A 27,774-nucleotide genomic window follows, 5' to 3' on the forward strand; every position below is an offset into this window, starting at 1 on the left:
GGTTGGTGGCCTAGGCAAATAACTTGGTGTCTCTGCCCGCAGTTACTCCCTGGCCTACGACCCGGCCGACTGGCTGCTGCTGGACCCGCGCTCCGGGAGGGTGCAGACCAAGCGGGAGCTGCCGCGCCGCTCGCCCTTCCTGCAGGGCGGCTGGTACACGGCTGTCATCCTGGCCAGCGATAATGGTGAGCCGGGGGTGCCGGCCCCGCCCTGCAGCCTGGCTGAGCCCCGCCCGCCCTCCCGGTCAGCGTGCGGGGCCCTGACCTGTCTCCCGTTGTCCCCAGCTGACCCGCCACGCACGGCCACTGGTACCTTGTCCATCGAGCTCCTGGAAGTGAACGACCACGGGCCGGCCCTGCTGCCACCGGCGGGCGTCGTGTGCAGCGAGCCCAGCAAGGGGCAGGGGCTGCTGCTGAGCGCCACGGACGAGGACCTGCCGCCCCACGCCGAGCCCTTCCACTTCCGCCTCAGCCCCGACGCCCCCCAGCTCGCCCGCAACTGGAGCCTCAGCCAGCTCAACGGTGAGGCCGGGGGCCGGAGCGAGCCCCAGCTGCCATCGCTTGCCCATGGCCGGGAGGCGACAGCCTGAGCCCCACTCCACCCCAGCCCGCCTGAGGGGGCAGGACTCGATGGGCCTGGGGTCGGTGGAGCCTAGTGTGTGTGTGGGGGGGGCAAGGGGCTGATCAGTGAGGGAGCAGCAGGGGGGTGGAGCAATGGGGGGTTGCGGGGGGGGCTGATCAGTGAGGGGGGAGCAGGGGCGGATCGAAGAGGGGGGAGCAGGCCCTGATCGGGGGGGGGGGGAGCAGGGGCGGATCGAAGAGGGGGGAGCAGGTCCCGATCGGGGGGGGGAGCAGGGGGTGGCTCGAAGAGGGGGGAGCAGGTCCCGATCGGGGGGGGGAGCAGGGGCGGATCGAAGAGGGGGGAGCAGGCCCTGATCGGTGGGGGGGGAGCAGGGGCGGATCGAAGAGGGGGGAGCAGGCCCTGATCGGTGGGGGGGGAGCAGGGGCGGATCGAAGAGGGGGGAGCAGGCCCCGATCGGTGGGGGGGGAGCAGGGGCGGATCAAAGAGGGGGGAGCAGTCCCCGATCGGGGGGGGGAGCAGGGGGTGGCTCGAAGAGGGGGGAGCAGGTCCCGATCGGGGGGGGGGAGCAGGGGCAGATCGAAGAGGGGGGAGCAAGGGGCGGATCGAAGAGGGGGGAGCAGGCCCCGATCGGGGGGGGGGAGCAGGGGGCGGATCGAAGAGGGGGGAGCAGGCCCCGATCGGGGTGGGGGGAGGGCAGCACTTGGGGCCAGCGGGCTGGGGCCAGCGCAGACTCTGGGTGTTTCACGGTGACCCTGTCTCCCTCCCCCAGCGACCCACGCGGTGCTGGTGGTGCTGGCCCCGGTGCCCGCGGGGCTGCACTCCCTGCCGCTCCTGCTCAGCGACTCCGGGACGCCCCGGCAGGAGCGGGCGCAGCTGCTGAACGTCTCCGTGTGCCCCTGCGACGAGGGGGGCAGCTGCCAGGCCGGCACGGCGGCTGCCTCCACGGCCGGGGCGGGGCTCAGCTTCGGGGCCCTGATGGTCATCCTCAGCAGCATCATCCTGCTCCTGTGTAAGTCACGCGACGCTGACCCCCCCCGCCCCCCGCCAGGGCCCGGCCCCACCACCTCTCTCTGTCTCGGCAGCCCTGGCCCTGCTGGCCGCCATCCGGGAGCGATGCCACCGGCCCCCGCGGCACGAGGGGCTGCTGCAGAGCTCGCGGGACGACCTGCGTGACAACATCCTCGCCTACGACGAGCAGGGCGGGGGCGAGGAGGACCAGGTGAGCGGGGGGGGGGCAGCCCCCTCACCAGCGCCCTGGGGCCCGGGCATGCGCCAGGCAAACCAGCCACACACTTCGCTGCTGCAGGTGCCCCTCGGCCCTGCCCCACAGCCCCCTGCTAGCCCAGCCCCACCCCTGCCCCACAGCCCCCGCCAGTGCCCCTCAGCCCTGCCCCACAGCCCCCTGCTAGCCCAGCCCCGCCTGCCCCAGCCCTGCCCCACAGCCCCCGCCAGTGCCCCTCGGCCCTGCCCCACAGCCCCCTGCTAGCCCAGCCCCACCCCTGCCCCACAGCCCCCGCCAGTGCCCCTCAGCCCTGCCCCACAGCCCCCTGCTAGCCCAGCCCCGCCTGCCCCAGCCCTGCCCCACAGCCCCCGCCAGTGCCCCTCGGCCCTGCCCCACAGCCCCCTGCTAGCCCAGCCCCACCCCTGCCCCACAGCCCCCGCCAGTGCCCCTCAGCCCTGCCCCACAGCCCCCTGCTAGCCCAGCCCCGCCTGCCCCAGCCCTGCCCCACAGCCCCCGCCAGTGCCCCTCGGCCCTGCCCCACAGCCCCCTGCTAGCCCAGCCCCACCTGCCCCAGCCCTGCCCCACAGCCCCCACCAGTGCCCCTCGGCCCTGCCCCACAGCCCCCTGCTAGCCCAGCCCCACCCCTGCCCCACAGCCCCCGCCAGTGCCCCTCAACCCTGCCCCACAGCCCCCTGCTAGCCCAGCCCCGCCTGCCCCAGCCCTGCCCCACAGCCCCCGCCAGTGCCCCTTGGTCCTGCCCCACAGCCCCCTGCTAGCCCAGCCCCGCCTGCCCCAGCCCTGCCCCACAGCCCCCGCCAGTGCCCCTTGGTCCTGCCCCACAGCCCCCTGCTAGCCCAGCCCCGCCCGCCCCAGCCCTGCCCCACAGCCCCCGCCAGTGCCCCTCGGCCCTGCCCCACAGCCCCCTGCTAGCCCAGCCCCGCCCGCCCCAGCCCTGCCCCACAGCCCCCGCCAGTGCCCCTTGGTCCTGCCCCACAGCCCCCTGCTAGCCCAGCCCCACCCCTGCCCCACAGCCCCTGCCAGTGCCCCTCAGCCCTGCCCCACAGCCCCCTGCTAGCCCAGCCCAGCCCCGCCCGCCCCAGCCCTGCCCCACAGCCCCCGCCGGTGCCCCTTGGTCCTGCCCCACAGCCTCCTGCTAGCCCAGCCCCGCCCACCCCAGCCCTGCCCCACAGCCCCCGCCAGTGCCCCTCGGCCCTGCCCCACAGCCCCCTGCTAGCCCAGCCCTGCCCCTCACTCCTGCCCCACAGCCCCCGCCAGTGCCCCTCGGCCCTGCCCCACAGCCCCCTGCTAGCCCAGCCCTGCCCCTCACTCCTGACCCACAGCCCCCTGCTGTCCCCAGTCTCTCCTGTTTAGGGGGGACACATACCATATTACACCAGCCTGGGCAGCCCCAAACTGCCAAACTAAAGCGCTTCTCTCCGCAGGGCGCCTACGACATAAACCAGCTCCGCAACCCCGACTTCTTCCCCCCACCCTGCCCCCGGGGCAAGCAGCCGATCCGGAGAGATGCTCCCTACAGCTATGCCACCCCCCCGTATCCACGGAAACTGCCCGCCAGCCCCTCTGACATCGAAGACTTCATCAATGAGGTGAGTGGGGTGCCAATGGCATGGGCTGGGGCTGCTCCCAGCTGGCCCCGGGCCGCTCCTGCCAAGCTGGAACAGGTCCATGGGCCAGCTGGGCCGCTCTGCCAGCCCCGGCACCCCCACTCGGCCGAGCTCCCCCAGGGCTGGTCTGCTGGCCCCAGGGCCCTACGCAGCTGGCTTCCTGCCCCGCGGGTATTACTTGTCCAGCATCCAGACCGGGCTAGGCACCTGCCAGGACAGACCCAGCCCTCCCGCTCAGGGCAGGGGCTAATCCTGGCGCAGGAGGGAGGGCATTGGGGTCCCACACCACACTCAGGCTGTGACTGGCTCGACGTGGGTGGGGCTTGGGGCTCCCATGGGCACCACGGGGCTCCCAGGCTCTGACTGAGGGGAGGGCAGGCGGCTGGGGCAGGCCACGCACTGGCTGGGGGGGCCGAGCTAGGGTATGGAGACAGGTGCCTGGCCCCGGGGCTGCTTTGCTACCACTAGCCAATAGCTGCCGGCTCCTGCAGCTGCCCCCCTCGGATCCAGTGCCCCCACCCAGGCCTCACAGCCCTTCCTCCTGCCCCAGGGGCTGGACGCGGCCAACAGCGACCCCAACGCCCCCCCCTACGACACAGCCCTCATCTACGACTGCGAGGGCTCCGGCTCCGTGGCTGGCTCGCTCAGCTCCATCGTGTCCAGCCTGACGGACGGCGACCAAGATTATGACTACCTCAGCGAGTGGGGGCCGCGCTTCCGCCGGCTGGCAGACCTGTACGGGCACTAGGGCTGGGGCAGGGAGGGGGACTCAGGGGTCGGGGGGGGGGGATCCTGGGAGCAGGGCCCTGCCCAGCGCTGGCAGAGCCCGGGAGCAGCCTCCTCTGCAGGACCCAGCTATAGCTGCGGAGCCATGGGCAGCGGACACCTGCACAGCACCAGCCTTTGGAACAACCTGCGTTTAAACAACAAAGCCAGCCCGGGGCACAGGCAGCCCCCCCACTGGGGGGGGAGGGTGTGGCTGGGAGAACCAGCTTCTCAGGCCTGCCTCTGCCCACGCACCAGAGCCAGGAGGGTGCAGGGATGTGAGAACCGCACTGAGACCCGCACATCTTGACCTGCAACAAGCACTGACCAAGCTGCAGGGGGAGGCTCCCTGCCCAGCCACCGTCCAAAGCCCAGAGCAGCACACGTGGCAGAGGGCACAGCCAGCATTAACTTTAGCCTGGCGCTCAAAGGGCAGGCTGGGGAGCACGAGGTGGAGCACAGGGGCAGGGCTGGCTACAGGGGAGGTACGTTCTGCAGCAGGGCTCAGGGCTCCCTTACAGCAGACAGAAGGGGCAGAAGCTGGCTGGGAGAGGGCAGAGAACACAATGCTCGGGGGGTCGGGGTCCAGGGAGCTCAGTGCAGGAAGAGGAATCAAGGCTGAAGCCACATAGGAGGGCACTTCCTAGAGCCCCCGGGGACAGCCAGGGCCCCATGCCAGGCTGTGGGCCCGGCAGGAGAATGCCCTGGAGCAGCTACCGGCCAGGGGAAAGCCAGGTCCTGCAGAGGCACCCAGCAGGGGGAATTGCCCAAGTGAGGCTGCAGGAGGGGCAGGGCAGGGGGGAAACAGTAGCAAGGCACAGCTGGTCTGGGCCTGGCAGTGCCGGACAAGCTGGAGGGAGCAGGGCAGCAGTCATGCATGGAAGGGGCCCCAGTCCGAGCCCCCCCCCAGGCCCTGCCTGGCTGGGGCGCTCAGGGCAGGGGCAGCACCAGGCTGGGACCTGATGAGGGGAGAGCTGTGCCAGGTTCAGGAGGCAGGGCTCTGCCCCGTGGGGAGGTTCTTACACAAGTGCCAGGTGAGAATCCCCCCATGGCAACCCCCAATAAAGAGACTTGGAGCACAGTACTGGCTGGAGCCGGGTGCTGCATGGGCAGGGGGCACCTGCCAGCAGAAGGGGAGTGAAGCGCCGCTCCTGGGCCCAGCTGTGGGCCCTGGGCTGAGGGGGCTGCCCCGTGCTAGGCCAGGGCACGGGCCCCGCAGTCCAGCCTCCTCCCCCCAAGGCCCCTGGAGAGAAAACAGAACCAGGCCCAGGGTAGAAATAAGGCACATTTTATTGGTGAGCCACTCACCTGGCCAGGAGGCACAGGGACTGGCGTTCCCTAAGCCAGGAACCCCCCCTCGCAGCCGGGCTCCTTAGGAGGGGGTGGGGGGCACTTTCTCTTCCAGGCCCCGCTCCCTGCAGGGCTGGTATGTGGCAGGGGTGGTGGGAGCCCCCAAACACCCCAGTGAGGCAGGGGACAGCCAGTACAAGGCTGCGCAAGGCACGTTAATCACTCCAGGGCCCAGCACGGTGCACCTCCATGCGAGCAGAAGGGAGCCATGGATTAGCACCTGCTGCCCGCAGACAGTCATGGAGGCTGCACCGGTGCGATGGACCCTAGGAGGCACGGCACACAAACAACACAGCCAGCTGGCACCGGAGACGCCTGCAGCCCCAGGGCAGGTAACGCTGGGTGCTGCCCCCCGCCCCCTGGGCACAGTCCACAGACAGCCCTGCCCAGCTATGTCTCCTCCTGTGGGTCACCGCCTGGGGCAGGCTCCGGCAGTAGCTGCCTGTCCCGCGGGGGGGTGCGCCGGTGGGATCTCAGCATCCTCTTGGTGGCAGTGACGAGGTGGGCATAGTCCCGGGCCTCGCAGGCCTGGCCAGCGCTGCGGGGCGAGAGCAGAGGCAGGTGGTCCCTGCGGCGGGAGGAGCGGAAGAGCGGGGGCCGGCGCTGACTCTCACCGTCCTGCAGCGACTCGGGCAGGCCCTTGCCCTTGCTCTCGGGCAGCAGCATGATGCTGAGCACGGAGAGGATGGCGAAGGAGGCGAAGACCACGTGGTGCAGGAAGAAGCCCCGGTTGTTCTGGATGTCCATGATGGGCCCGGCTGCTTTGCCCACGAAGCTGGCAGCCATGATGAGGCCCAGCCAAGCACCCCTGCAGCGGGGGGACACAGACCAGGCCCTCACCGGGGGACAGCGCCTCCTGACCAGAGCACGGGCATGCCACAGCCCAGCGTGGCAGCTGGGGCTTTGCCCTGACTGGGCAGCCCAGAGGCAGCAGGGGCGGCCTGAGAGCTGGGCTGGGCCTGGCCCCTGCCCGGGCGAGCCGCCGAGCACCATGTGGAGCAGCCACCAGGCCTGGCCGTGTCCTCCCAGTGGTGGGGCATGGGCTGGCTGGGGCAGGAGGACATGGGTCATGCCCCATGGGACTCTGCCATGACATCCAGGCTACGGTTTGGTTGACTCGAGGGCAGCCCCCAGGCACTGGATCAGAGTGCAGGAAGCTGGCTCTGGTCCTAAGGGGTCCCCCTTGAGACTTAGTACCCACCCCCCAGGAAGCCAGTGCGCCCCCCCCCCACCCCTTCCGGGGCCTGCATTATGCACTAGCCCATGGCTGCCGTGAGGGCCCGTCTCCTACCTGACCACGGTGGGAAGGACCTCACTAGCAAAGAAGATGCTGAGCATGGTGACAGCCTGCGAGCATGCGATGCCCACGACAGAGAGGGTCAGGATGATCCAGTTCAGCAGATCTGGGGCGGGAGTGAGGGAGCAGAGTGAGCGCACGCCACAGCCTGGCTAGCTGGGGCCTTGGGTGCAGGTGGGCTCCAGCCTGGCTCCCGACAGATTTACAACACCGGGGTTTTAAGCCCTGCCTGGTGAGTGGGGCAGGGAAGTACCCATGTGCCAGCCCAGGGAGACTGCCAGCAGCCGCTCCCTGAGCGGGACAGAGTGGGCATATCTGTCCAGCCCATTTCAAGATCAGATGCTTTGGGGACTTCCACAGGGAGCTTGAGATGAGGTGCGCTTGGCCATGAGCTCAACGACCACAGGCAGCTACCAGGAGAAGGACACCACCCCCCCACCATCCACCCCTGGGCAAGGGGCTGAGCACACCCCCAGGCCCTCCCAGCAGATTCCTTGGCTCTCACCACCCCAGAGGGACTAACTCCATGGCTGCGGGTGGTGGGGGAACTAGCCTGCAGCAGGAAGCCAGGTGGTTTGGAGTCCCAGGCTCGCAGCATGACTTATCCAGCTGGGGAAGCCCAGGAGCCAGTCCTAGGAATGGCTGGGGTGGCTTGCCCTGCCCTGGGGTGCTCAGGGACTGGGTGAGCAGCTGAGCACGAATGCTGGTTCGCAGTTACCAGGAGACCCATGGAGCTCGCTCCTCCCCTTCCCAGGGACCGGCGCCAGCATGCAATGGGGCAGAACTGCTAGTCCCCGTGGGCCGGGGCAGGGGGCTGAGCAGCGGGGGAACGGGCCAGGCCAGGCCCCCTGCCCCTTACACTGTGTCAGGGCCAGCAGCAGCAGAGAGGCGATGCCGGTCAGGATGGTGCAGAGCAGCAGGACGGGGCGGCGCCCGAAGCGGTTGACAGTGAGGCACAGGAAGAGGCAGGCCGCGACCTCCAGCGCCGCCAGCAGGAAGTAGGAGAAGTAGAACTGGGGGCGGTAGGGAGCCAGGTTGCGGGTGAAGCAGTGCCGGATCCCGCTGCCGATGAACCTGCAGGAAGGGCAGGGGGCGTTGTCCTTGGGGAGGGCAGCCGAAGGGCGACCTAGCTAGGGCACGCGATGCGAGCTGGGAGGGTCTCAGCCTGGCCACCGGGCGAGCTCTGTGCCCATCTCTCACTGCCATGCAGCCTGCACAAGCAGCTCTGCTCAGACTCAGGGAGAGCCGGGCTGGAGTGAGGGACAGCAGCAGAGCTGTGCTGGGGGGAGCTCAGGGCTGGGGCAGCGGGGAGCGTTTGAGGGGGGGCTCTGGACTGAGAGGCATCAGCAGAGCTGTGTGCAGGGGGGAGCCCAAGGCTAGAACAGCAGGGGGCTGGGAGCAAGGCTGCCCTGTGGCGTGCCCAGGAGAGCCAAAGTGGAACAACGTGGAGCAGGGAGGCCCATGGTCCAGCCATTCCCTGCCCGCTGCGCGCGGTGGGTCCTTACGCCGTGAAGCCGAGGATGAGGCCGTTTCTCCAGATGACCCGGGTGCTGAAGACCTCGCCGAGCGTGTGATAGCACGGCAGCGGGGCCCCGTCGCACTCCAGCTCTGGGGGCACAAGAGGAGCGCGGTCAGCCCAGCTCCAGGGCAGAGCCAGCAGGAGGGACGGAGCCAAGGAACGGCAGGACCAAGCGCGTTAGCATTTCAGCCAAGGCTGGGGGGTGGAGGGACAGGGAGGAGCAGCAGGTTCGGACTGGGGCGGGGAGTGCCCACAGCACAGGGCTCAGCCCGACTTCGACCCCGGCCTCTCCCAGGTCGGGCCCCATGGACGCAACTGGGGGCCTCGGGCCCAGCGCTCACCTGCTAACAGGTGCTCCTGGCTGTAGAATTCGTCCTCCAGGGTCACACCGTTGCCCTCAGCAAGGGCCCGCAGACCCTTCCTGCCCTTCTCCAGCTGCCGCGTGGCCAGCAGCCAGCGGGGTGACTCTGGGAACAGCGACGGGCAGCTGGAGGGAGAGCGTCACCAGGGTCACCACAGGCCCAACTTCAGCACCCGGCTACACAGAACCCACTCCCACGACAGACCCCACCGTGCCAGGCGGGGGCAGCTCTGCAGGGAGTCCCCCCAGGCGAGGGACGGTGGCACCCGGGAGGCAGAGATGGCACCAATCCAGGCCAGGCTCAACTGTGACCCATCTCAGCCATCTGCTCTGCACAGTCTGGGGTGCACTCAACCCCGGGAACCGGACAGGGAACCTGCACAGGCCGCAACAGGCTCCTGCATCCCCCCAAACCTGGGGCCAGCAGCGCAGGGACCCACCCGCTGCTCCTGCCCCCCAATGGCTGCTCCCTGCCACGGGTCCACTTGAGGAAGTGGACATCCCCGTCCAGGGCTAATTGGGCCCCTGCTCTCTCTGCCACCCCCACGCCCTGCAAGCCCCAGGTCTGATCAGGCCACAAAGCTCAGAGCCAACCTGGAAAATAAATTAACTGTGTTTAATCTGCGTGGAGCAAATATTTACCTCCAGCCCCATAGGTTCAAGGGCCCCTTCAGAGGCAGCCGGCGCCGCACTTGAGCTGAAGGGCCTGGGGAGCGTTTGACCCAGCCGCAGTCCCGGCGTCGCTGCCAGCTGGTTTCACCGTCACTGGGACGTGTGCGCGGGGAGGAGGTGGCGCTGCCCATGTTCTCTGTGGGCTGCTCATCCCACAGAGCCGGGGGCTTGGGTCCCTGCCAGCACGTCCGCTCCGGCGCAGGGGGCTGTACAGGTCAGGGACGGCTGGGGCATGATGGGGTCCAATGCCTCAGGGTAGGGCTCTCCCCCCGAGCCACTCCAGCTCCTCGGCCATCTTCCCACAGGTGTGCAGCAAAGCCAGGCTGGGCCTGCCCGCCCCCAGCCCGCCCGCAGCACAGCCGGTCCTTACCCCCAGCAGGTTGCCAGCAGAGCCAGCGTCAGCGTCACGGCCCCCTGCAGCAGCCGCCACTGCCGACACAGCACCGCCAAGCCCGGCAACAGCAGCTTCCCCGCAACCCAGAAGAACCCCGCAACCATGACGACCATCAGCCGGTGGGGAGGGTCGCACAGCTCCAGCCCTGGGGTGGGGAGACAAAGGCAGACCGGGGGTCTAAGACTGAGTGGGGAGGGTCGATTCACACTGCATCAGGCCGACACCCGGCAGGCCACGGGCAGCTCTGCACCAAGGCGAGCACGGGGCAGGGGCACAGTGGGGCCAGCTCCCTGCAGGGACTGCCACCCTCTCTGCTCCCAGCCTGACCTGACTGATGAGGGGCGCTGCAGAGTCAGGCTCCCCCACAGCCCCTGGGTCACCTCTTCAGAGCAATGCACAAGCAAGAGCCTCTTGGGGCTGCGGCCTGGCCCCCACTGCCCCCCTGGGCAACGTGGGAGCAAATACAGCCCCATGCAGCTCAGCTCGCACGGGGGCCGACTCCCGCGGTGACGGTGCGCTCTCCCCGCTCCCTGGGGCTGCAGCAGACACCCCTAGCCTCCAGCTCCCTCCTGGCCGCCACTCCCCACCGAGCAGGAGACCGTTAGCCGGAGTCCCAGGGCCAGTTATGCTGGTGTTTCAGCGTGACATACCTGGGCATCACGCACTACACAGCGGCTGCTCCGTGAACCAGCAAGAGGCCATACAGCCCAGGGTCACGTCACCCATCTGCCCCTAGGGCTCCAGCCAGGAGGGGGCAGGACAATTCCTCATCCTGTTCTGAACCCCGCCCCTTGCTGATCAGCTGGAGAATAACAATGCCCACCACATGGAGGGGTTACACTGGCAGGCGACCCTGGGATGGGGCAAGGACACATCACCCCAGACCAGACCCAAACTGAGCCCAGCTGGGCTCTCCACTCCCTGGCCTGGGGGGGGGGCGGGGAGGCGTGAGATAAGCTGCAGAGGTAATTACTTAGACCATTGGCTCTTGGGGGCAGGGACAGCTGGTCTGTTCTGTGTTCGTACAGCGCCTAGCACCACGGGGTGCCGGTGCATGTCTGGGACCCCGAGGCGCGACGGTAATACAAATGACGACTACTGTAAAAGCCAGGGCAGGGGGCCACATGCACAGGGCCATGGAGCTCCACGGGGTTCCCTCTCCTGGAGCAGAGAAGGGGCGCCAGGCCGGTGGCAGACCAAGCGGACTCACTCGCGACGTAGAGGGAGAGGAAGGTGCCAGCCAGCGCAGCACCGAGGAGGAGCCGCAGCGACAGCAGCATGAGGTAATTCACTGCCAGGGCCACACCGATGCCCAGGGGAACCGCCAGAACCAGGGAGAAGACGAAGGTGGCACGGCGACCAAACCTAGAGAGGAGAGCCAACGGCAGTGAGCTGGGCAGGGGTCAGACACAAAACAGCCCCCCCCCCGGGCACACATCAGGGCTGGACACAAACCCAAGGGGCAGGGCTGGTTATGGACAATGCTGCATCTGGCCGGGTGGGAGGGTCTGATCGGGGCCCATCATGGCTGGTGCTTTACCTGTCACAGGCCAAGCCGAGTGCAATGCAGCCGCCGAGCCAGCCCAGCAGGTAGGTGGTCTGTTCGAGTGGCACCTTCCAGCGATCCGAGCACACCAAGTCCCACTGCGAGAGGAAGGAAGCGTGAGCCACGGAGTCCTTGATGCTGCCCTGAATGGGCCTAACACATGGGGGGGCCTGAACAGGCCACTTAGGGGACACCACGTCCACCACTGCAATGCAACCCCCGCTGGGCTGGACCCGTGCAGCTGTTTAGCTGGCACACTGCTCAGAGGTTTCGGGCAGGAAGTGAGAAGATTCCCAGGCCCAGGTGAAACCACAGGGGGAGGTTAGAGAAGCAGGATGAGGAATTCAGCCAGGCCACTGAAGCGAACACCCTGACTCCTGAAAAACAAGCCTGGAACTTTGTCCCATCCAGAAGGCAGGACCCCCCAACAGCACGTGGATTCTGGCACCACAGCCCAGTACAGACTCCAAGGGGTGAGAGCGTTTCCTCCAGCATCCCAGACCAGAGCCATTTCCTGCACTGCCCTGGGGTTTCCCATCCAACCACTGATCAGGTCTGACCATGCTTAGCTAGCCAGGTCAGACAGGCTCTCTGCCCAAGGTGGTAGAGCTGAGGCAGGACGGGCCCTGAATGCAAGGCAACCTCCACTCAGTCTGCCATGCAAGTCCATTCCTAACAAACAGGGACCCTCCCAAACCCTGCACCGAGGGAACCAGCTGCACCCTGAATGCAGGCGCCCCTGGGGGTCAGTACAACTGGCATCTCCTCTCCTCTCCCCCTGCTGCCCAGGGATGGCAGGGAACACCTCGTCCCTGGAAAACTGTCTCTGTCAGCAAGTGCAGAAGAAGCAGCCAACAGGGAAAGGAAGTAACTGCCCGGGACAAGAGACTCTCCCCCGCTCCCCAAGGCGTTGCTGGAGAAGCAGAGCCTGGCCAGGGGGATGGAGCACCCCCACCAAGCACAGGAAGACCAGGAGCTCTCACCCAGGGCTCTGTCCATCCACCCGCTCCAAGGCTCAATCTCCTTCCCCTGCACACAGCCCCCATGGAGCACAGACCCTCGCGGCACATCCGGCCTGGGCAGCAGCAGAATCCAGCTCAATCTGCCCCCCGACCCACCCACAGGCCTGCCAGTGCTGGGACCACCCTTCCGGGGGAGCGCTAATCAAGGTCCCCAGGCAGTTGGTGTCAGCACTGGGATTAGGACTCTGCTGCCCCTGCTCCCACAGCACAGTCAGGGGCAGGGAGGTGCAGGCTTTTCAGGTCAGGGCACTTCCTCTAATGGTGCCGTGAGCACATCGCCATGGCCTGGGGAGGCAGGGCTCTTCTCCCGCCCTGGGACTGCCATCCCCACCCAACATTTTGCAACAAAGCTGCAGCTAGGTTTGTGGATTATGCAAACGCACAAGGAGACGGCAGTTGGGCAGCTCTGCTGGGGCCACCCGTGGAGCCATCTTCACCGCCTGCCCCCAGGCAGACCCACGTTTAGCGCCAGGGGCTGGCACCTGATCAGGGCTCCTGCAGAAAAGCCAAGGCTGCTATCGCCTGTTAAGGGTACACAAGGTGTCGGGCACCAAGGTGTGTGCAGGGCCCGCTCTAGGATTCACCCCCAGCCCGGGGCCTTCGACCAGACACCAGGCCTGGCACTCTGCAGCCAGCACGGCTAGGACGGGCTGGGCAGACTGGAAGCTAGAGCAGCCCGTGGCCCACAGCTCTGCCAAGGGGTGGGCAGATGAGAGCAGCATGCAGGGCTGGAAGCGCCCAGGTCCCTGTGACTCAGTGTTCGCAGCCTGTCCTGCCCCCCAGCCATGTTGGGGAAGCAGGGCCCTGGGCAGCAGCAGGTGCATCTACTGCCCAGCGCGGTACCTGTCTGGGGGTCTGCACGCAGAGAGCGACAGGGGCCGGTCCGTTGCTGGGGGGGGGGGGGGAGGTCGCAGCCAGCTCAGCATCCCCACCCCACGCATGGACACCTGGGCAGCGTTACCCCAGCCAGGGCACAGAGACATGGGGGGCCAGGCAGCAGAGAGCTTTCCCCCGCCATCTGCCCCCCACCAGAGCTGGCTCACCCCCTCCCCGGGACAGCCCCCGCCCCCTAGCACTCCGCTCCCCCAGACAGCCCCCCCAAAGCCGGCTCACCCCCTCCCCGGGACAGCCCTCCCCGCTGCTCGCCGCCACCACCACAGGGACAGTGCCCCCCTCCAAACCTGGCTCACCCCCCCCGCCTCAGGCCCCCCCCCGGCCGCTCGCCCGCCCGCCCCCCCCGCCTCAGGGCCACCCCCCCGGCCGCTCGCTCGCCCCCCCCCCCCCCGCCTCAGGGCCGCCCCCCCGGCCGCTCGCTCGCCCCCCCCCCCGCCTCAGGGCCGCCCCCCCGGCCGCTCGCTCGCCCCCCCCCCCGCCTCAGGGCCGCCCCCCCGGCCGCTCGCTCGCCCCCCGCCTAAGGGCCGCCCCCCCCGGCCGCTCGCTCGCCCGCCCCCCGCCGCCGCAGGGCCCCCCCCGGCCGCGCACCTGGGTGACCGGGCTGGAGCGCAGCCCGGCGGCGGGCAGCTCGTAGTCCCAGCCGCGGGTGCAGGGCCCGGTGCGGTTGGGCCCCGCGGCGCCGGGCGCGTAGCGGTAGAGGAGGCAGCGGCTCCAGCCCGCGGGGCCCCGCGGCACCGAGGCGTTGAGCAGCGCCCGGCCCGAGAGGTTGCGCAGCGCGGGCGGCAGCAGCGCGGGGTCCGGGCGGCAGCGGTGGGCGGGCGGCGCCGCCAGCAGCAGCCCCGCGAAGAAGCCCAGCGCCAGCGCCGCGTTGGGGGCCCAGCTGGCGGCCGCCAGGAGCCGGGCGCGGCGCCCGAAGCCGCCCGCGGGCCGCAGCAGCCGCGCGTCGAACTCCATGGGCCGGGCGGGCCGGGCAGCGCCGCGCCGGGCCGGGACACCGGCCGCTGGCCCCGCCCCGGGGCGGGGCAGGCCCCGGCCCCGCCCCCCGCCCGGCCAGGCCCCGCCCCCCGCCGGGCGAAGCCCCGCCCCCCGCCGCCCAGCGCCCCCCCGGCGGTGCGCCCGCAGAATCATAGAGGATTGGGGTTGGACGAGACCTCAGGAGGGATCTAGCCCAGCCTCCAGAGACCCCCCCCCCCGGCTGGGCCCAGCCCCCTGCTCTGAAATGGGGCGAGGGCCCCCCGGCTCAGGGCTGCGCCCAGGCCACCTTCTGGTTGGCAGAGCCTTGGGGTGCCAGTGACATGGGGGAGCCGGGGGGATCAGCGCTGAGCCCCGGAGAGGAAAGGGAATCTCCCAGGCTCGGGGTGCTGATAAGCCGCTGATAGGGAAGGAGGCGCAGAAAGGGCCCAGCCCCCGGCAAACACCGGCCCTGCTAAGACCCTGAGGAGAGAGGGCACCAGGGGAGGGGACTGAGATGGCCCAGGCCTGTCCCAGCAAAGAGCAGCCCCAGCCAGCCTGCGGGAGGAAGAGCTTGTGACTTGGAAGTGGACCAAATCCTTGGGAGCTGGAGGTTGCCCCTTTAGGGGGGTGGTAATTCCCCTGCACGCCCCACCCTGGATGGGCCACCCCTCGCCCACAGCTTGATAAGCCGAGGGGGATGCGAGGGCAAGCAGGGTGCTGGGGCCAGATCTCTCCCCTCCACCCACCTTATTGAACGGGCCCAGCCCCCCTCTCTGTTAACCCCGGGAGCAAATACAGAGTCAGGCTCCAAACCCTCCCAGCTGCACCCCGTGCACATTAGAACGGGCCTGGGTTCAGTGGAGGCCAGTAACTGGGGGGAGAGATAGCTCAGTGGTTTGAGCATTGGCCTGCTAAAACCATGGTTATGAGTTCAATCCTTGAGGGGGCCATTTAGGGATCTGGGGCAAAAATTTGGATTGGTCCTGCTTTGAGCAGCGGGTTGGACTAGATGACCTCCTGAGGTCCCTTCCAACCCTGGTATTCTATGAATTCCCCGTAACAGGTCCACTGAGGTGACATGCTATCGAAATCACACTGCAAACCAGCACTTCCAGCAGACCTGCCTCCTCTGCAGGCAACTGCTGGGGCGTGTCTCAGCTGCAGCATCCAGGCCCAGCTCCTCAGAGCAATTTGGGTGCCTACTTCCCATTGATTTCCATGGCAGCTAAGCACCTTTGAGGATCTGGCCCCTAGTGATTCATGTGAACTGTATTATTTAGCTTAGAGGCTTCTCAGTTACCTTGTGCTCTTCACCCCTCCCCCCCACATCTGTCTGGCTCCAGCTGTTGTCTGACACTCAGCTTGTAAACTCCTTGGGGGCAGGCCTGTCTTTCTGTACAGCACCTAGCACCATGGGGCCAAGATGGCTAGATACTACTGCAATACCACTAATGACTCTCAGTGGTGCCCCTCACATGGCTGGAAGGGGACTGGCCAGCACCCTCCAAGCATTATCTGCTTTATTCCCTTGCCCGGGCTCTGTGAATCCCAGCATTCACACTGCCTGGCTGGAGCCCCCTTCGTGTACTGCCTCATCTGTGCAGCGCAGGCGCAGCTGGGTGCTGGGAACACGGTGAGATTTGTCTGACAATGTCTAGGGAGCCCAGGTGAGATGGGGACCCCATCGTACCAGGCACCACACAAACAACAGATATTCCCTCCTCTACAGAGCTTGCAATCTAACTAGGCTGCCTTAGGTAGCTTGCTTGGTACTCTGGTTAGCTGGGCTGCCTTCACAGCAACATACACTGGTAGGAGTAGGACCTACCAAAAGTGACTGGTTGGGCCAGCTTGTGCATTGCACACAGGCAGTTGTGTGCAGAATGGGGCTCACAGTGCTGCTGGCACCTTCTGAGGACACTCATGGCCCTGAATTTCTGGGCAGCAAACAGGCTTTGGACATGTTGCACCAGGTAAGAGCTTTAAGATGGGTGCATCCAAGAGCCCAGTCTCCCAGGATCAGTGCAGTGTGACTGACCAGGCTTGCTGCTGACCAGGTCTTGCTGCTTCATGAAGGGTAGTGAGCGCTCATGGATGATGAAGGAAGGGGGCCCTTGTGCTTGGTTCCTTTGGGCAAAGAGCAGCCCTGGGCAGGGCACCGAACCTTAGCACGGAGCTTCTCCCCTGGGACAGCAAAGTGAAAGTCTACAGGCTGATGAGCTGAATTCATCCTTCCACAGCCTTTGAAGCTTTCTGCTCACAGGTGGAGGGGTGTGTGGGGTGCCCAATGCCCAAGCCACATGATGCAAAGGCTGGGTCAATCAGCATACACATGCATTCAGCCTAAGTTTTGGCTCTGGGGACAAATAATCGGGTGCTGCGGGTAGGTTGATTGCAATAGGTTTAAATAGATCCAATGGGACTTGGCAATGAAAATGCAGCCTGGCACCATTCACCAGATCTAAGCCGCTGAACACCTTGACTAATGTTTACATTCACCCTGCCCTTCCCATTCTGCCTTATCTCCTCCCAGCTGTGTTTGCCTTTTCTTAGAGCTCCTTCCCAGGGAGCTGTTTGTCCTCCTCAGTGCCATGCAAGTCTACTTGGTTCAGTTAAAGGTTCTCTCTTTCCCAGAGCTAGTGGGGGCTGGGACCACGATAGAGGGGAAAGTCTTGTTCATTATTATGCACCCTGCCAGCCTCTCTTGCAGTGGTACTGAAGTACTGAGAGACTAAAGTAGTCATCTCTCCTGGGACAATGCTGCGGCACTGCACAAAGGAGTGTTACTGAGAGTAAAAGACTTTAATGAAAGCACACGCTTTGATGAAAACCTTTACTGCTAACTAGATGGAGTTAGGAATGGCCAAAGAAAAGGAAAGCCAGGCAGCTCTTGGGGATGGGGAGTTGTAACCCTGGCTAAATTTGAAGGTTGGTTGTGCCAAGAAGGGGGAAAACACAAATTTACATTACGGACCATTTTAATCTGTAATAATTGTCAAGGGGTTTCATGCTCTAAGATGTCTCAGAAGCAGGGAGGGTGAAGGATCCTCGTGCATTGCCTGGATCAGGGCAGGATTAGAAAAGGGCACTGGTAACAAAAGGCTTGCCACAGACAGCCGGGTTGTGAAATCTCAACATTCTGCATCAATTAAAAAAGCTGAAGGAAATGGGATTATGGTTCAGGTGGGCTGGGGCATGTCTCTTACTGCACCTGCTCCATCCCACTACACAAAACACTTAGGAAGGCTCTGCCTACGAAACTACTGGTTCTTCAAGTCTGTGTCCATGTGGATGGTCCATAACTGATGTGTACGAGTCACATAGAGAGACCATAAGTGGGATCCACACAGACAAAACATCTTAAAGCACCACAGTTCCAATAAGGTCAGAAACTCTTCTGTTTCTGGTTACCTACCCCCTGAAGATCCATAGCTACAGACTGGGAGACGTTTAGGAATTCATAGTGTCAATTTCCAGCAAGATGCATGGCCTGGAAACATGCTGAACTTTAGCTTGGCTTCCAGCTGTGTACAGTGCTGTAGAGCAGGAGGTTCATTGGGGCTTGTGTGGAGCACTGGTGACACCTAGTGGCCTAGTGAGGTCAGTTGGAACTCTCTGTGCAACACTGACTCAGGTGTGTGATTCAATTGTGTGCGTCCAGCAATCGCCGACTGTTTCAGCTGCAGCTTCTTGAAGAAGTGGATGCACTTGAGGAACGACCAATAGGACACTGCACCAGCAGGGACCACGTGGGTCTTAATCCCAGGCTTGGTTTCTTTCCCTGTAGTGGGGTGACTGCATAGAAGACCTTCTAAAAACCTGGTTTGGGAAGGGAAGGAAGAGACGGAGCTGCTGATCAGGACAGTGGAGGGAGCTAGCTCCTTTTAGGCTTCTGATCAGAATGGTCACTATGGGCCAGATTCAGCGCTGGCCTAAGATGGTGCAACTCCACTGAGTGGGGCTGCTTTTGGCCCTGTGTTTATAGAGACTGTAGTTGGGGGGTTATCTGAGGAGATACAGGCCGTCGGTACAGTAATCCGGCACACCCCTGTGATTGCCCTGGACTTTACCCCCAGGCAAGTTCCCTGTGGATGGATGATTGTTTGTATTCCAGTAGTACCCAGAGGACCTGTTGTGCTGGGAGCTGTACGAACAGATGGTGTCCCTGCCCCAGACACTGAATGGTTGCCTGGAGCTGAAACCACTGGGCACTCCTGGGACAGTGAAGCTAAAGGGGTGTGAAACAGTAACAGAAAACCCGGCCTCGGGAAGATGAACTGGCAGAAATTCACAAACAAACCTTCCTTTTTTTTTTTTTTTTTTTTTAAAATTTATTTACGAACATTATCTTTGAGGGACAACAGCATCTCTCTGGCGCTCATCTCTGTACATGCAACTGTAGAAAATAACATTTGTATTCACTTTGTCTCTGTCTGCAGGAAGTCGTACAGCGAAAGGACAGCCGTGGCGCGGCAGAGCGGTGGCATCGGCAGCACCAGCACTGCCAAACAATATGTACACAAACTACATTGTAAAAAAAAATTACATTGTTACGTTACAGACAACGCAATCTTGCCGCTGTTTTACCCCACATACTACGCAAGTTGGACTAGTACAAATAGAAGGGTGTGAATTGACCTGTGAGATATTTACATTTATATACAGTCTCAGAGAAGCATTACAAGGAGGGAAATTTACACTGTTGAGACTTGAATCCACGTAGCACAGGTGTCAAAGATAATACAACGCTTTAGCTATTGTTGCTTTAAATTGCTGATTAAAGGTCTCTCCATGCTTATACAGATTAATTGATGGTTATTTAACAAAAGAAAGAACTGGGCTTGAAATTAATAAAAAAAATAAGTGTTATTTGTGGCCATATTCCTGTGTTCTAGAGAAAGAAAAGCATTCCTGTATCCTCCCCACAGAGCAGGAGAATTGGCTGGCCTATCAATTCCCCTCCACTTGCATGGAAAGTGTGTGCTGCAATTTAGCTGGCAATACCCGTGGAGAAAACCAGCCACTGCATCAGGCAAAGCCTAGCCCTGAAAGGAAGAGAAAAGGAGCAAAAGGACTCGAACCCTGGAAACAAAGGGCTCAATGTTTAAATAAAAAAAACATTCTGAATACATCCCGGGGTGCTACAAATCCTGACCCTCTGTAGGCCATCGATACATTCCACAGCACAGAGCAGCCTCCTCCTGCATTGTACCAGTCACTCAGTCCAGGACACGGGGAATACCCCCAGACAGGTTTGTGCACAGCACAGGCATAGAGAAAACTCCCGTGGACACACCACAGCAGCATGGTGAGATGGAGCTGAGCACCGGTGCTGTACACGGCCAGGGACAGCCTGTCCGTTTCACCGTACAGCCTTAGGAAGGGAGCTAGGGATTTTATTTCTTAAGTCACTAACACAATGTAGTTAAAAGAAACTAGTTACTGTGACAGGCCAAGGGTACTAATTCAATAAGTTAGTGGGGAAAATCACCTTACAGGAATGTGCTTCAACTGGCTTTTCTGAAGCAGCCTGGAGGAAAGCGGTGATCCGGCAGGCTGCAAGGCTGTGTGGTTCCCAGCTCAAGTAATCAGGTCACTCCATAACAGCAGCTGTTTAAAAAGCCAGTGGGTGACAGAGTGAGAATTTGAATGTAGAGTGCTGAGCAAGGGGAAATGCCCAATTTGGCAGCTTCTCTGACTCCCTAGGTGCCAGAACTGCTGTTCCTCCTCCACTGGGATCAAGCAGGGCTTTGGTTTCTCCACTAGCTAAATGCGAGACTGATTCCACTCTGGACTTCCCCCTGCTCCAGCCCTCCTGCTGCTCTCGGCCCTACCCTGCTGTGTTATCTGGGTGGGCAGCCCAGATCCCAAAGCACTGGGAGAGCCTTGGCTTCAGACTCCAGAGCTTTGCCATCTAGGCTGCTCACTCCAAAACGCACAGTACGGGGGAAAGGGGACAGGGGAGCAGAGCAGCAAGGCTGCAGGCGACCCTCACACTGAATTAGTCGGAGCTCCTCCCCTCAAGCCTCCCCTGCTCCCACAGCAGCTCAAGCACCAGGAGAGGAGGGGAGCTGAACAGGAATTTAAATGGTGTCTGAATTGGACTTTACCTAGCACATGCACCTGGCAATGTTTAAAAACAGCCTCAAAGTAACCAAGTGACAGGCCCCCAGGTGTGTCAGTCCATGCATCCCCCTCCAGCCCGTCAGGGCACAAGATGCAGCGCACTCAGGGTACCTATATTTTGACACCACTCCCCGCTGAGCTAGTGCCCATTTTTCCTGTTCATTTCACGCAGAATTATTTGAGCCAGTGTGTTTTAGCAGGATCCTGCATGGGTCACTTTCACACTGCAGACAGAAAGAGTCCACTTGTTGTGGTTGCAAAGGGAGCAGGGCTGGCTGGCTGACCTACATGCCCAGACAGTATGGAGTGAGCTGGCCCATCAGTGTCAGCGAGGACCAGAGGGCACAGAAGAGGCATTTTGCATCTGCCTCCAGCCACGTCCTGTACATCTGTGCTTGGGTACAAACATTGCCAGCTGCATTAAGTACGGACTCCACTATTACTCCACTGACAGCCACACACTCAACAAATACAGTCCTCTCTGGAACCAGCCATGGTGCCATCACCCAGCAATACAGCAGCAGAAACACCCAGCATCCCAGCTGAAGTTACAATTTCACTTAGCACCCTCCTGACGGGGGCTGTTCAAATCCAGAACTCCAAACCAGATAATTTACAAAAATCAATGCAGTGTGCTCCCCAGCTGAGCTGGAGCCAGAGGACAAACTTTCCTTAAATATACAACTAGAAACTGCCCCCCCCCCCAAGGGCTTAATTCTGAGCAAACCCCTCCTTGCTGTGGCTGGCTGAGTGGTACCAAAGGAGGTTTTTAAGCACACAACTGAGTAATGCCTCCTGCCGGGCTCTGGCTCCTCAACAAAGAGCTTTTGCTCTCTTAAAACCAGAGACAGACAGCTGGCTTCTGCGAGCGTGCAATGTTCAAAACACCAGGAAGAAGCCCACAGAACAGGATGGGGCTGGAATCTGCGCTCCCAGTGACGTGGTGAAGGTGGCCTCCAGACAGCCTATGGGATGTAGGGGTGTGTCCCTTCTCTCTAATTAGACACTTTCCCAACCTGATCAGCTAGTCTGCATCAAGCACACTTTAGTCCTGAGTAACCCAGCACAGAAGCTCATTATGACTGACACACGACTAATGGCCAAACCCGTCTCTCTCTCAGAAGCGACCTGAAGCCCTGCCTGCCAACACTACAAGAAAATGCTCAAGGAAGATGTGTGCATCACCCTGCACAGCACATCCCCTGCTGACCACATCTAACTGAAGCCTTGGAGCAAGCACTAACAGAGCCACACGGTACCCCTGGACATTGGGCCACTGGGGCAGTACTGGGCCAATGGAACTGGATAAAAATCACAGCTAAGCCCCAGCATGCTTATTAACGCCTCAGACACCTGGCAGGGTATTCACCACACCCTGAAAAGTGAGGCAGAAAGGATCCCACAAGCAAAGTGATGCTGGATGCCCAAGGGCTGCAGCGTTGCAGCGGCCCTAGAGCATCTTTCGGCCCCAACTCACCCTCACAGTCACTTTCCCAGCTGTGGTGCTTTATTTCCACACACGACTCACGGAGCAACTGGCTTCTTTATCCAGAACTCACAATACTCATAGCGCACTAGAATGGCTGGTCACAATGAAGAAATGGCTACAAGTTCCGCCCGGCTGCCAGGCGGCCTCGCCCGCCCGAAGCCACGCGGCTCCGAGTCACTGGCTCCCCAGAGTACCGCAGCTCAGGCTGTGGAAATGCGGTAAATTGTCGGTCTCTCAGCCCAAACGTGCAAGTAACATCTTCTGAATTCCTCTAGGCCCAAGCTAGCATGTGTCAGGGTGGGATTCCCCCTTCTTCCTCCCCTGTCCTCACCCCCCAAACATTCCTCGCTATATCTGACGCACAGCTTCCGAATCTGTGCAGGTGGTTTCACTACTCCACTAAACTCAAAAGGGCAGGGGGAAAAGGAAAAAACTAGACTGAGTTAAAAGAAGAGGTCAGCGCTTGGAGATCTCCCCAACAGGGACTGCAGACTGAGTTAGTTTGCAAGGCCTGAATCTCAGAAGACAGGTTTGAAATACTGCACACCATTTTGGCCCTTATTTTTTTCCTTGAGAGGGAAAGTGCTGCCTAGGGTGAACTATACATACAAAGATCATTTCAATTAATTTATTTATTTCTTTACACATAACTGAAAGTGATGTTACAGTACATAAGTTATTTACAACTGTGCAGTAATGTGTTGCAAAATAAATTATCTAGAAGGCAGCAAAAGTACATTGTTAATGTATATAAAAACTGTACAGCATTTATGGGATACAATTTTCTTTATATGAGTATTGGCTCTGTAGTGTTTTCAAGTTATGTTCTCAGAAAGAGAAACGAAATGCCCAAGATTAAAGGAAAAAAATATATATAAACCACATGGATTTTACTCCATTAAAAACATGATCGGCAAAGTCCTGGCTCTCCGTCACCATTTTCGCGGTAGACACTCACCGTACTAGTCACGTGCGCATAACGTGCCAACTGCCTCCTCACTCATCCAAACGTGGTGACGAGCAGCTACTTTATGACGACTCAGAAGGCGTCCGGGGTCGGGAGCCGCAGCTGTTTGCACCTCCGGAACCGCAGCTGGGAAAGCTGGATGCTTCCTTTTAGTTTTGCTTTTAATTTGTGACGTAACCAGGATGGAACGAGAACTATAAAAAACCCACCGTCTCCTCTGCAGCTTCTCCAAGAGGAGATCTGCGGACAAATGGAAAACAAAGAGCTTGAAATCGCCATGTTCACAAGTACATGAACTGCATGGTTGCTGGCCCTGCTCAGCAGCTTCTGCAACACACGTGTTCTTGAACCTTTTCTCCTCCCTGCCTCCGTCAGTCTCTCTCCCCCTTGTCCGTTCAGACGCTCACTGCTGTGTACAGGCTGGCTGCCCTCTGCTGCAGCAACCGGTTTGACAGGAGATGCGTTCCCCCACTCCCGCTGCCTGGCGTAGCTCTGATCAGTCCAGAAGTGAGGGAGACGTCGTGAAGAAAGTGCAATTATTTTTCTTACTGTTTTGTTTTCTGCCGATAGATGCTTCCTCCTCCTCTGACCAGGGACTCATCAGCAAGTGGTAAGGATGAATGTGAGCTCGAGCATCTGTCCTCGGAGGGCTCCCGCCCTTGCCAGTTTTCAGGGAGAATGTCTCCTGGTTTTGTATTGTCATGCCGGCAAGAGCACAAAGTCATCGTTGACATCTACCATCGGCACGTAGAACGAGGGAACCTCGTTCACGCAGAGGGATTTATGACCAGCTGGATCCAGCTCCTGAACCTTCAGCTGCCACTCCATTCGCTGCACCGCATTCAAGGCAGCGGCTTCATGCTGCTGTCGCATTAGCAGGCACGTCTGCACCAGAACCCAACGCCCAGCAGAGACAGGGGTTCATAAGAGAGAAGAGAGAAGACGACAATCACTTGAGTGCACTGAACAATTGCACTCTGGCAGCAAGGCAATGGAGTCTGCGGCTATCATGTTGGACAGACACATTCCCAGCCAGGGACAGGTTCCACAGCAGACACTGGGTGCCCTTGTCGGAAGGAAATATACGCTTGGAAAACAGTCTGTCCAACAGGATTTTGAGAAAGCCCCACTCCTCAAGAGGTGCTATAAAACCTCAGAACAACAGGCCAGATTAGAACCATTTTTACCCCTGGAGGTAGCCAGGGTGAAGTGCTGGTTGAACACAGCCCATGGAGTGCTGCAGTTCGGCTAGTACAGGGTAATACAGGCCCAATCAATGTGCAACACCGCATACTGGGACCTGCAGTCTCCACCTCTGTGTGAAAGATGAAGGAAGGAAGAGAGGAAGGGGTGGCTCACTGGTTAGGGCACTAGCCTGGGACCTGGGCTTAAGTCCCTGCTCTGTCTCTGTGCCTCAGTTCCTGTCTGTGAAATGGGGCAAGAGCATTGCTCTGCAGCAAGCCGTGTTGTGAGGATGAATATGTTACAGATTGTGCGGGGTCCATGGAAGTACCTTAGACAGAAAGTCTATCTGAGGGACTTCCAAACAGACAGACAGTCAGCATGCAGCAGTTGGCCACTGCTTGGCAGACCAAACAGCATGGAAAAGAGGAAACCGTGTGGCCTGAAGGAACGAGCACAGGGCTGAGTCAGGAATTCTGCCGCAGCCTCACTGTGTGATCGTGGGCAGGTTCAGTCTGCCTCATTTTCCCCATCTGCAGAACAGCAGAGATGGCCTGTCCTTCCCTAGCTCATAGCAGGGATTGCTCTCTGCATGGCACAGGAACGTGTAAGTGTACTGCACAGACGGATGCTGTCAAGGTATGGCATTTAGAACTGCTCACAAAGCTTTCTCTCTGGGGCTCCTTGCCCTTATCAGAGATTTTTGGAAACCACAAATCCCGCTTGCCAAACCCTGAAGCCAGGCACAGCCAGGTGCCCAGCAGCAATGACTTACACTGCCAAGCAGGAGAGCAGGGTTTAGGGCCTTTGCTCTGGACAGCCTGCCTCTGGCTCACTGTAGGAATTGCACTGACTGACTGGAGCAGCAACCACTGTCACAGGAGAGACTGGAACCCTCCCCCTATTTCACATTTAAAATGCCAAACAAAATATCCCAAGCAGGTTACAGATCAGCAACATCCGCTACTGACTCCTGGAAATGTTGCACACCCCGTGCACTGGAATCCCCAAGGAACAGCAGGGTCACGCAGCTCTCACCTTCATTCGATCATATTTGTCATCCACATCTTGTAACCAGGAAATAAACTGGCGAGCATTGAAACGATCTCTGACTGATTTGTTTTCATCTCCCTGCACAGGGAACAGCACAAAGGGGAATTACACGTTAAAACGTATCAATAAAATAAATACCCTATCAGACAGGTGCAAACCCCTCCACTCCCCACCACACACACAAACCCACCACACTCCTGGAAGAAAGAAGAGGGGTGGGTCTGAAGTAGCCAGAAGTGCACCAGCAGGGAGGAATAATGGGCTATGCAGCTCTGTGCTGCTTTCACAGCACGTTGCTAGAGGTTTCAGCCTGAGTGGTGGATGCTATGCACACAAGCCCCCTCCTTGCCTTCCCCACATGGAGCTGGAGCTGAGAATCTGTTCATACTAAGCTCATTCAGTTCTTCCTTTGAGAACGGAACACCTGCAGCTCACCGAGTCCTTGAACTTGTGCCCCAGATCATAATGTCTTCTACATGGAGATTTCCATAATGTTTTTTCTTTTTGTCCTGGGTAACGCTGAGAGGTAAATCAGATGCATGGATCAATACGCTGGATCACTAATGAATCCCACTATACTGTCTGCAGCACAGGCCTCAGCTTCTGCAATGCAGCAGGGTGCTTTCTACAGAGATGACAGCTTTCTGGCAGGTTAGTGGTCCAGCTACAAAGCTTCTGGCCAGCAGGAGGTGCTAATGTAATCGCTCTGCCCCACTTCAGCTAATTTTAAATTCTTATGAAGCTGAACAATAATACTGACTGCTGAAGTCTGACTCATTTTCTGTGCTAGTTCTTCTCAGCTTTTGCCAGCGCCACACTCCGCGGAATCAAAGGGGAAAAGCCCATCTCTGTGGGCTGCGCCGCGCAGTTTTGCTTTTCAAGGCCAGTCTTCTCTAAGAAAGTCATCTCATAGATTTCTGTTCTCTGTGCAACACAACCGGGGACTGTGGAACAGCTGCATGGAAATAAACCTTTCACACGTGCAGATGGTTCTGCTCACAAGGAGAGGCAGAGGGGGCTTTGCAGCTTGCAGACAGATCAGGGGCCTTTGCTACCTTTAAATAGGCCTATAACACTGGCTCCTGGATGTCATTCACAGACACATTTCTTTGCCCCCACGCACACACTGGGCAGCTGAACTTGTGACTTGGACCCTCTGGCAAACGAGTCAGATTAGTCAACAGCAGCACGTGCTGCGAGATCTCCCACATCGTAGCAGTGTGAAGGGAAGGGAGTTGTAGGTACCTGGGTGGGAAGCACATTAAGGCTTCCCTACACCCATCACTCTGAGAAGCACAGCACACGTCAGCAGCTGCACAAACGGACCTTCGAGGCCGATTTAACCACTGGTAAGATGGCCACTGACCTGATTTTCTAGAGGCATGTTATAGACCTCGGAGTCCAGCAGCATGGTGCATGCACTGAAGGGCACTGCCTGGTTAGCAATGGTTCTCGCTGCCCGACAGTGAACTCTTAAGATCTCCTGTTCGCATGAAACAATCAGCTTCTCCTGAGGAGAGAGGAGAAAGTAACCCAGTGAGTGACGAGTGCCCTTCATTTCTCCAGAGAAGGAAGAGAAGCACCACTCGCCCCAGAAGGAATCCCCCAACGGCTCTCCGTTACCCGCTCTATGCTGTGCTGGAGTCGCAGCTTCCCCCTCACTGCTTCCTGCTGCTTGAAGAGTTCCTTCAGGGGCTCCGCGAGCGATGGAGGGGGTGCAATCTACAGACACACAGAGAGGCACAAACTGTTACAAATGGTGACACAGGCTGGATTCCTTCTGAGCAGCACGGAGCTGTGTTCCTAATGCTGCTGCTGCTCACCCTTTGAAATTGCTCTGGAGCTTGCTGTCCCTTTAGGCATGGGGCCAGTGCTCTCAGCTGCTACACACAGGCCTGGGGTTTGGGTGCAACTATACAATTACTGCCCTTAGGCTGATGATGTGTTGCCAAATCATTCAGTTGCCAGGGAGACGGCGCTCACACCATCCACCGTACTAGCGGAGGAAGCCTTCTCATGCAGGTGGGAGGCAAAGGACCATCCCCTAAGGCTAGCCGTGACCAGGCAGTGTGTGGGAATGCAAAACAGGGTAAGAGGTTCTGTATTCAGAGGTGAGCACGGCTCTTGCGGCTGGGGCTTCCATCACCACATGCTTTAACCTACCCACCCTTTCAGGGCGTCACAAAGACACTTTGTGAAGCGCTTTAAGGTCATCTGATGGAACCAACGGCATGACAACATGTGAAGCATGTCGGGGCAGCAGAGTCCCTGCTCATGGTGGGCAGCACACACTGAGGCGTGTCCATATTCCAACACAACTTTGGGTTTGCAGTGTGCATGGGACAACACCGATGTAGCACAGAGTTCTGGCTACAATCCTAGAGTGTTTTCCTGTTCACACTGTGGGCCCAATCACACACACAGAACAGCATGCCTTGCAGAGTAGAGAGCTAGGTGGCTGCTGTTCTTTGGGACAAACAGATGTGCTCGTCACCTATAATGCTCATGATTTCACAGCAGATAAGATGTGCATCAATTCAGGCCCTGATCCTGCAATAAGATGGATTCCGACAAACTTTTGTGCTGAGCCCCATTGATTTCAACAGGGCGCCAGGCAGGTGCAGGCAGCTCATTGCAGGAGCAGGCCCTTGGTTCTCATTCCTCACTTTCATCATGGAATATGCTGGAGGAGAGAACTGTATTTTCCATGAAACAGGTAGAGCACTGCCAGACGTCTCCTGCCAGGTCATTTAC

The 27,774-nt window shown here is 60.5% G+C and overlaps 3 protein-coding genes across 9 annotated transcripts in view; 1 reads left to right on the forward strand and 2 right to left on the reverse strand.

Annotated features, from left to right (window-relative positions):
• The window catches only part of CDH15 (cadherin 15), a 40,307-nt gene extending 36,129 nt beyond the window's left edge, over positions 1-4,178 (forward strand). For both annotated transcript variants that reach the window (XM_048817187.2, XM_075118476.1), the window contains 6 exons: positions 43-185; positions 285-521; positions 1,352-1,591; positions 1,665-1,801; positions 3,247-3,411; positions 3,980-4,178. In XM_048817187.2, coding sequence (XP_048673144.2) covers positions 43-185; positions 285-521; positions 1,352-1,591; positions 1,665-1,801; positions 3,247-3,411; positions 3,980-4,177 — 1,120 coding nt within the window. In that variant the 3' untranslated portion in view covers position 4,178. The remainder of the gene's footprint in view (positions 1-42; positions 186-284; positions 522-1,351; positions 1,592-1,664; positions 1,802-3,246; positions 3,412-3,979) is intronic.
• Positions 4,179-5,466: 1,288 nt separating this feature from the next.
• On the reverse strand, positions 5,467-14,226 carry SLC22A31 (solute carrier family 22 member 31). 3 transcript variants are annotated; one of them, XM_048817193.2, is made up of 9 exons: positions 13,838-14,222; positions 11,328-11,431; positions 10,998-11,152; positions 9,764-9,932; positions 8,702-8,847; positions 8,347-8,449; positions 7,701-7,915; positions 6,836-6,947; positions 5,467-6,352 (listed from the first exon to the last, which is right to left on the reverse strand). In XM_048817193.2, exons 1-9 carry the CDS (start codon positions 14,201-14,203, stop codon positions 5,935-5,937), a joined length of 1,788 nt encoding a protein of 595 aa, XP_048673150.1. In that variant the 5' UTR covers positions 14,204-14,222; the 3' UTR covers positions 5,467-5,934. The 3 variants fall into 3 exon arrangements, with proteins under 3 accessions (XP_048673150.1, XP_048673151.1, XP_048673152.1); XM_048817194.2 differs by lacking the exons at positions 7,701-7,915; positions 8,347-8,449 and having other exon boundaries at positions 13,838-14,226; XM_048817195.2 differs by lacking the exons at positions 9,764-9,932; positions 10,998-11,152; positions 11,328-11,431; positions 13,838-14,222 and adding an exon at positions 9,364-9,757.
• A 4,282-nt stretch (positions 14,227-18,508) lies between these two features.
• Positions 18,509-27,774, reverse strand: part of ANKRD11 (ankyrin repeat domain containing 11) — a 233,609-nt gene continuing 224,343 nt past the window's right edge. For 3 of the 4 annotated variants that reach the window (XM_048817184.2, XM_048817183.2, XM_048817185.2), the window contains 4 exons: positions 26,644-26,742; positions 26,387-26,530; positions 25,006-25,098; positions 22,433-23,670 (listed from right to left, as the gene is read on the reverse strand). In XM_048817184.2, the coding sequence (XP_048673141.2) occupies positions 23,485-23,670; positions 25,006-25,098; positions 26,387-26,530; positions 26,644-26,742 (522 nt within the window). In that variant the 3' untranslated portion in view covers positions 22,433-23,484. Of the gene's footprint in view, positions 19,814-22,432; positions 23,671-25,005; positions 25,099-26,386; positions 26,531-26,643; positions 26,743-27,774 lie in introns of those variants that run through there. The other variant, XR_007352352.2, reaches the window with a different exon arrangement.

The sequence above is a fragment of the Caretta caretta genome, chromosome 12, assembly GCF_965140235.1.
Source record: "Caretta caretta isolate rCarCar2 chromosome 12, rCarCar1.hap1, whole genome shotgun sequence".
Taxonomy (NCBI): Eukaryota; Metazoa; Chordata; order Testudines; family Cheloniidae; genus Caretta; species Caretta caretta.

Excerpts from the sequence above, each read along its gene's own strand:
- SLC22A31 (XM_048817193.2), bottom strand. The coding sequence starts at position 14,203 with ATGGAGTTCGACGCGCGGCTGCTGCGGCCCGCGGGCGGCTTCGGGCGC. Across the intron at positions 11,432-13,837 it reads GCTCCAGCCCGGTCACCCAG|TGGGACTTGGTGTGCTCGGA; the intron begins GTGCGCGGCCGG and ends TTCCTCTCGCAG. Across the intron at positions 6,948-7,700 it reads GCTGCTGGCCCTGACACAGT|ATCTGCTGAACTGGATCATC; the intron begins GTAAGGGGCAGG and ends CTCCCGCCCCAG.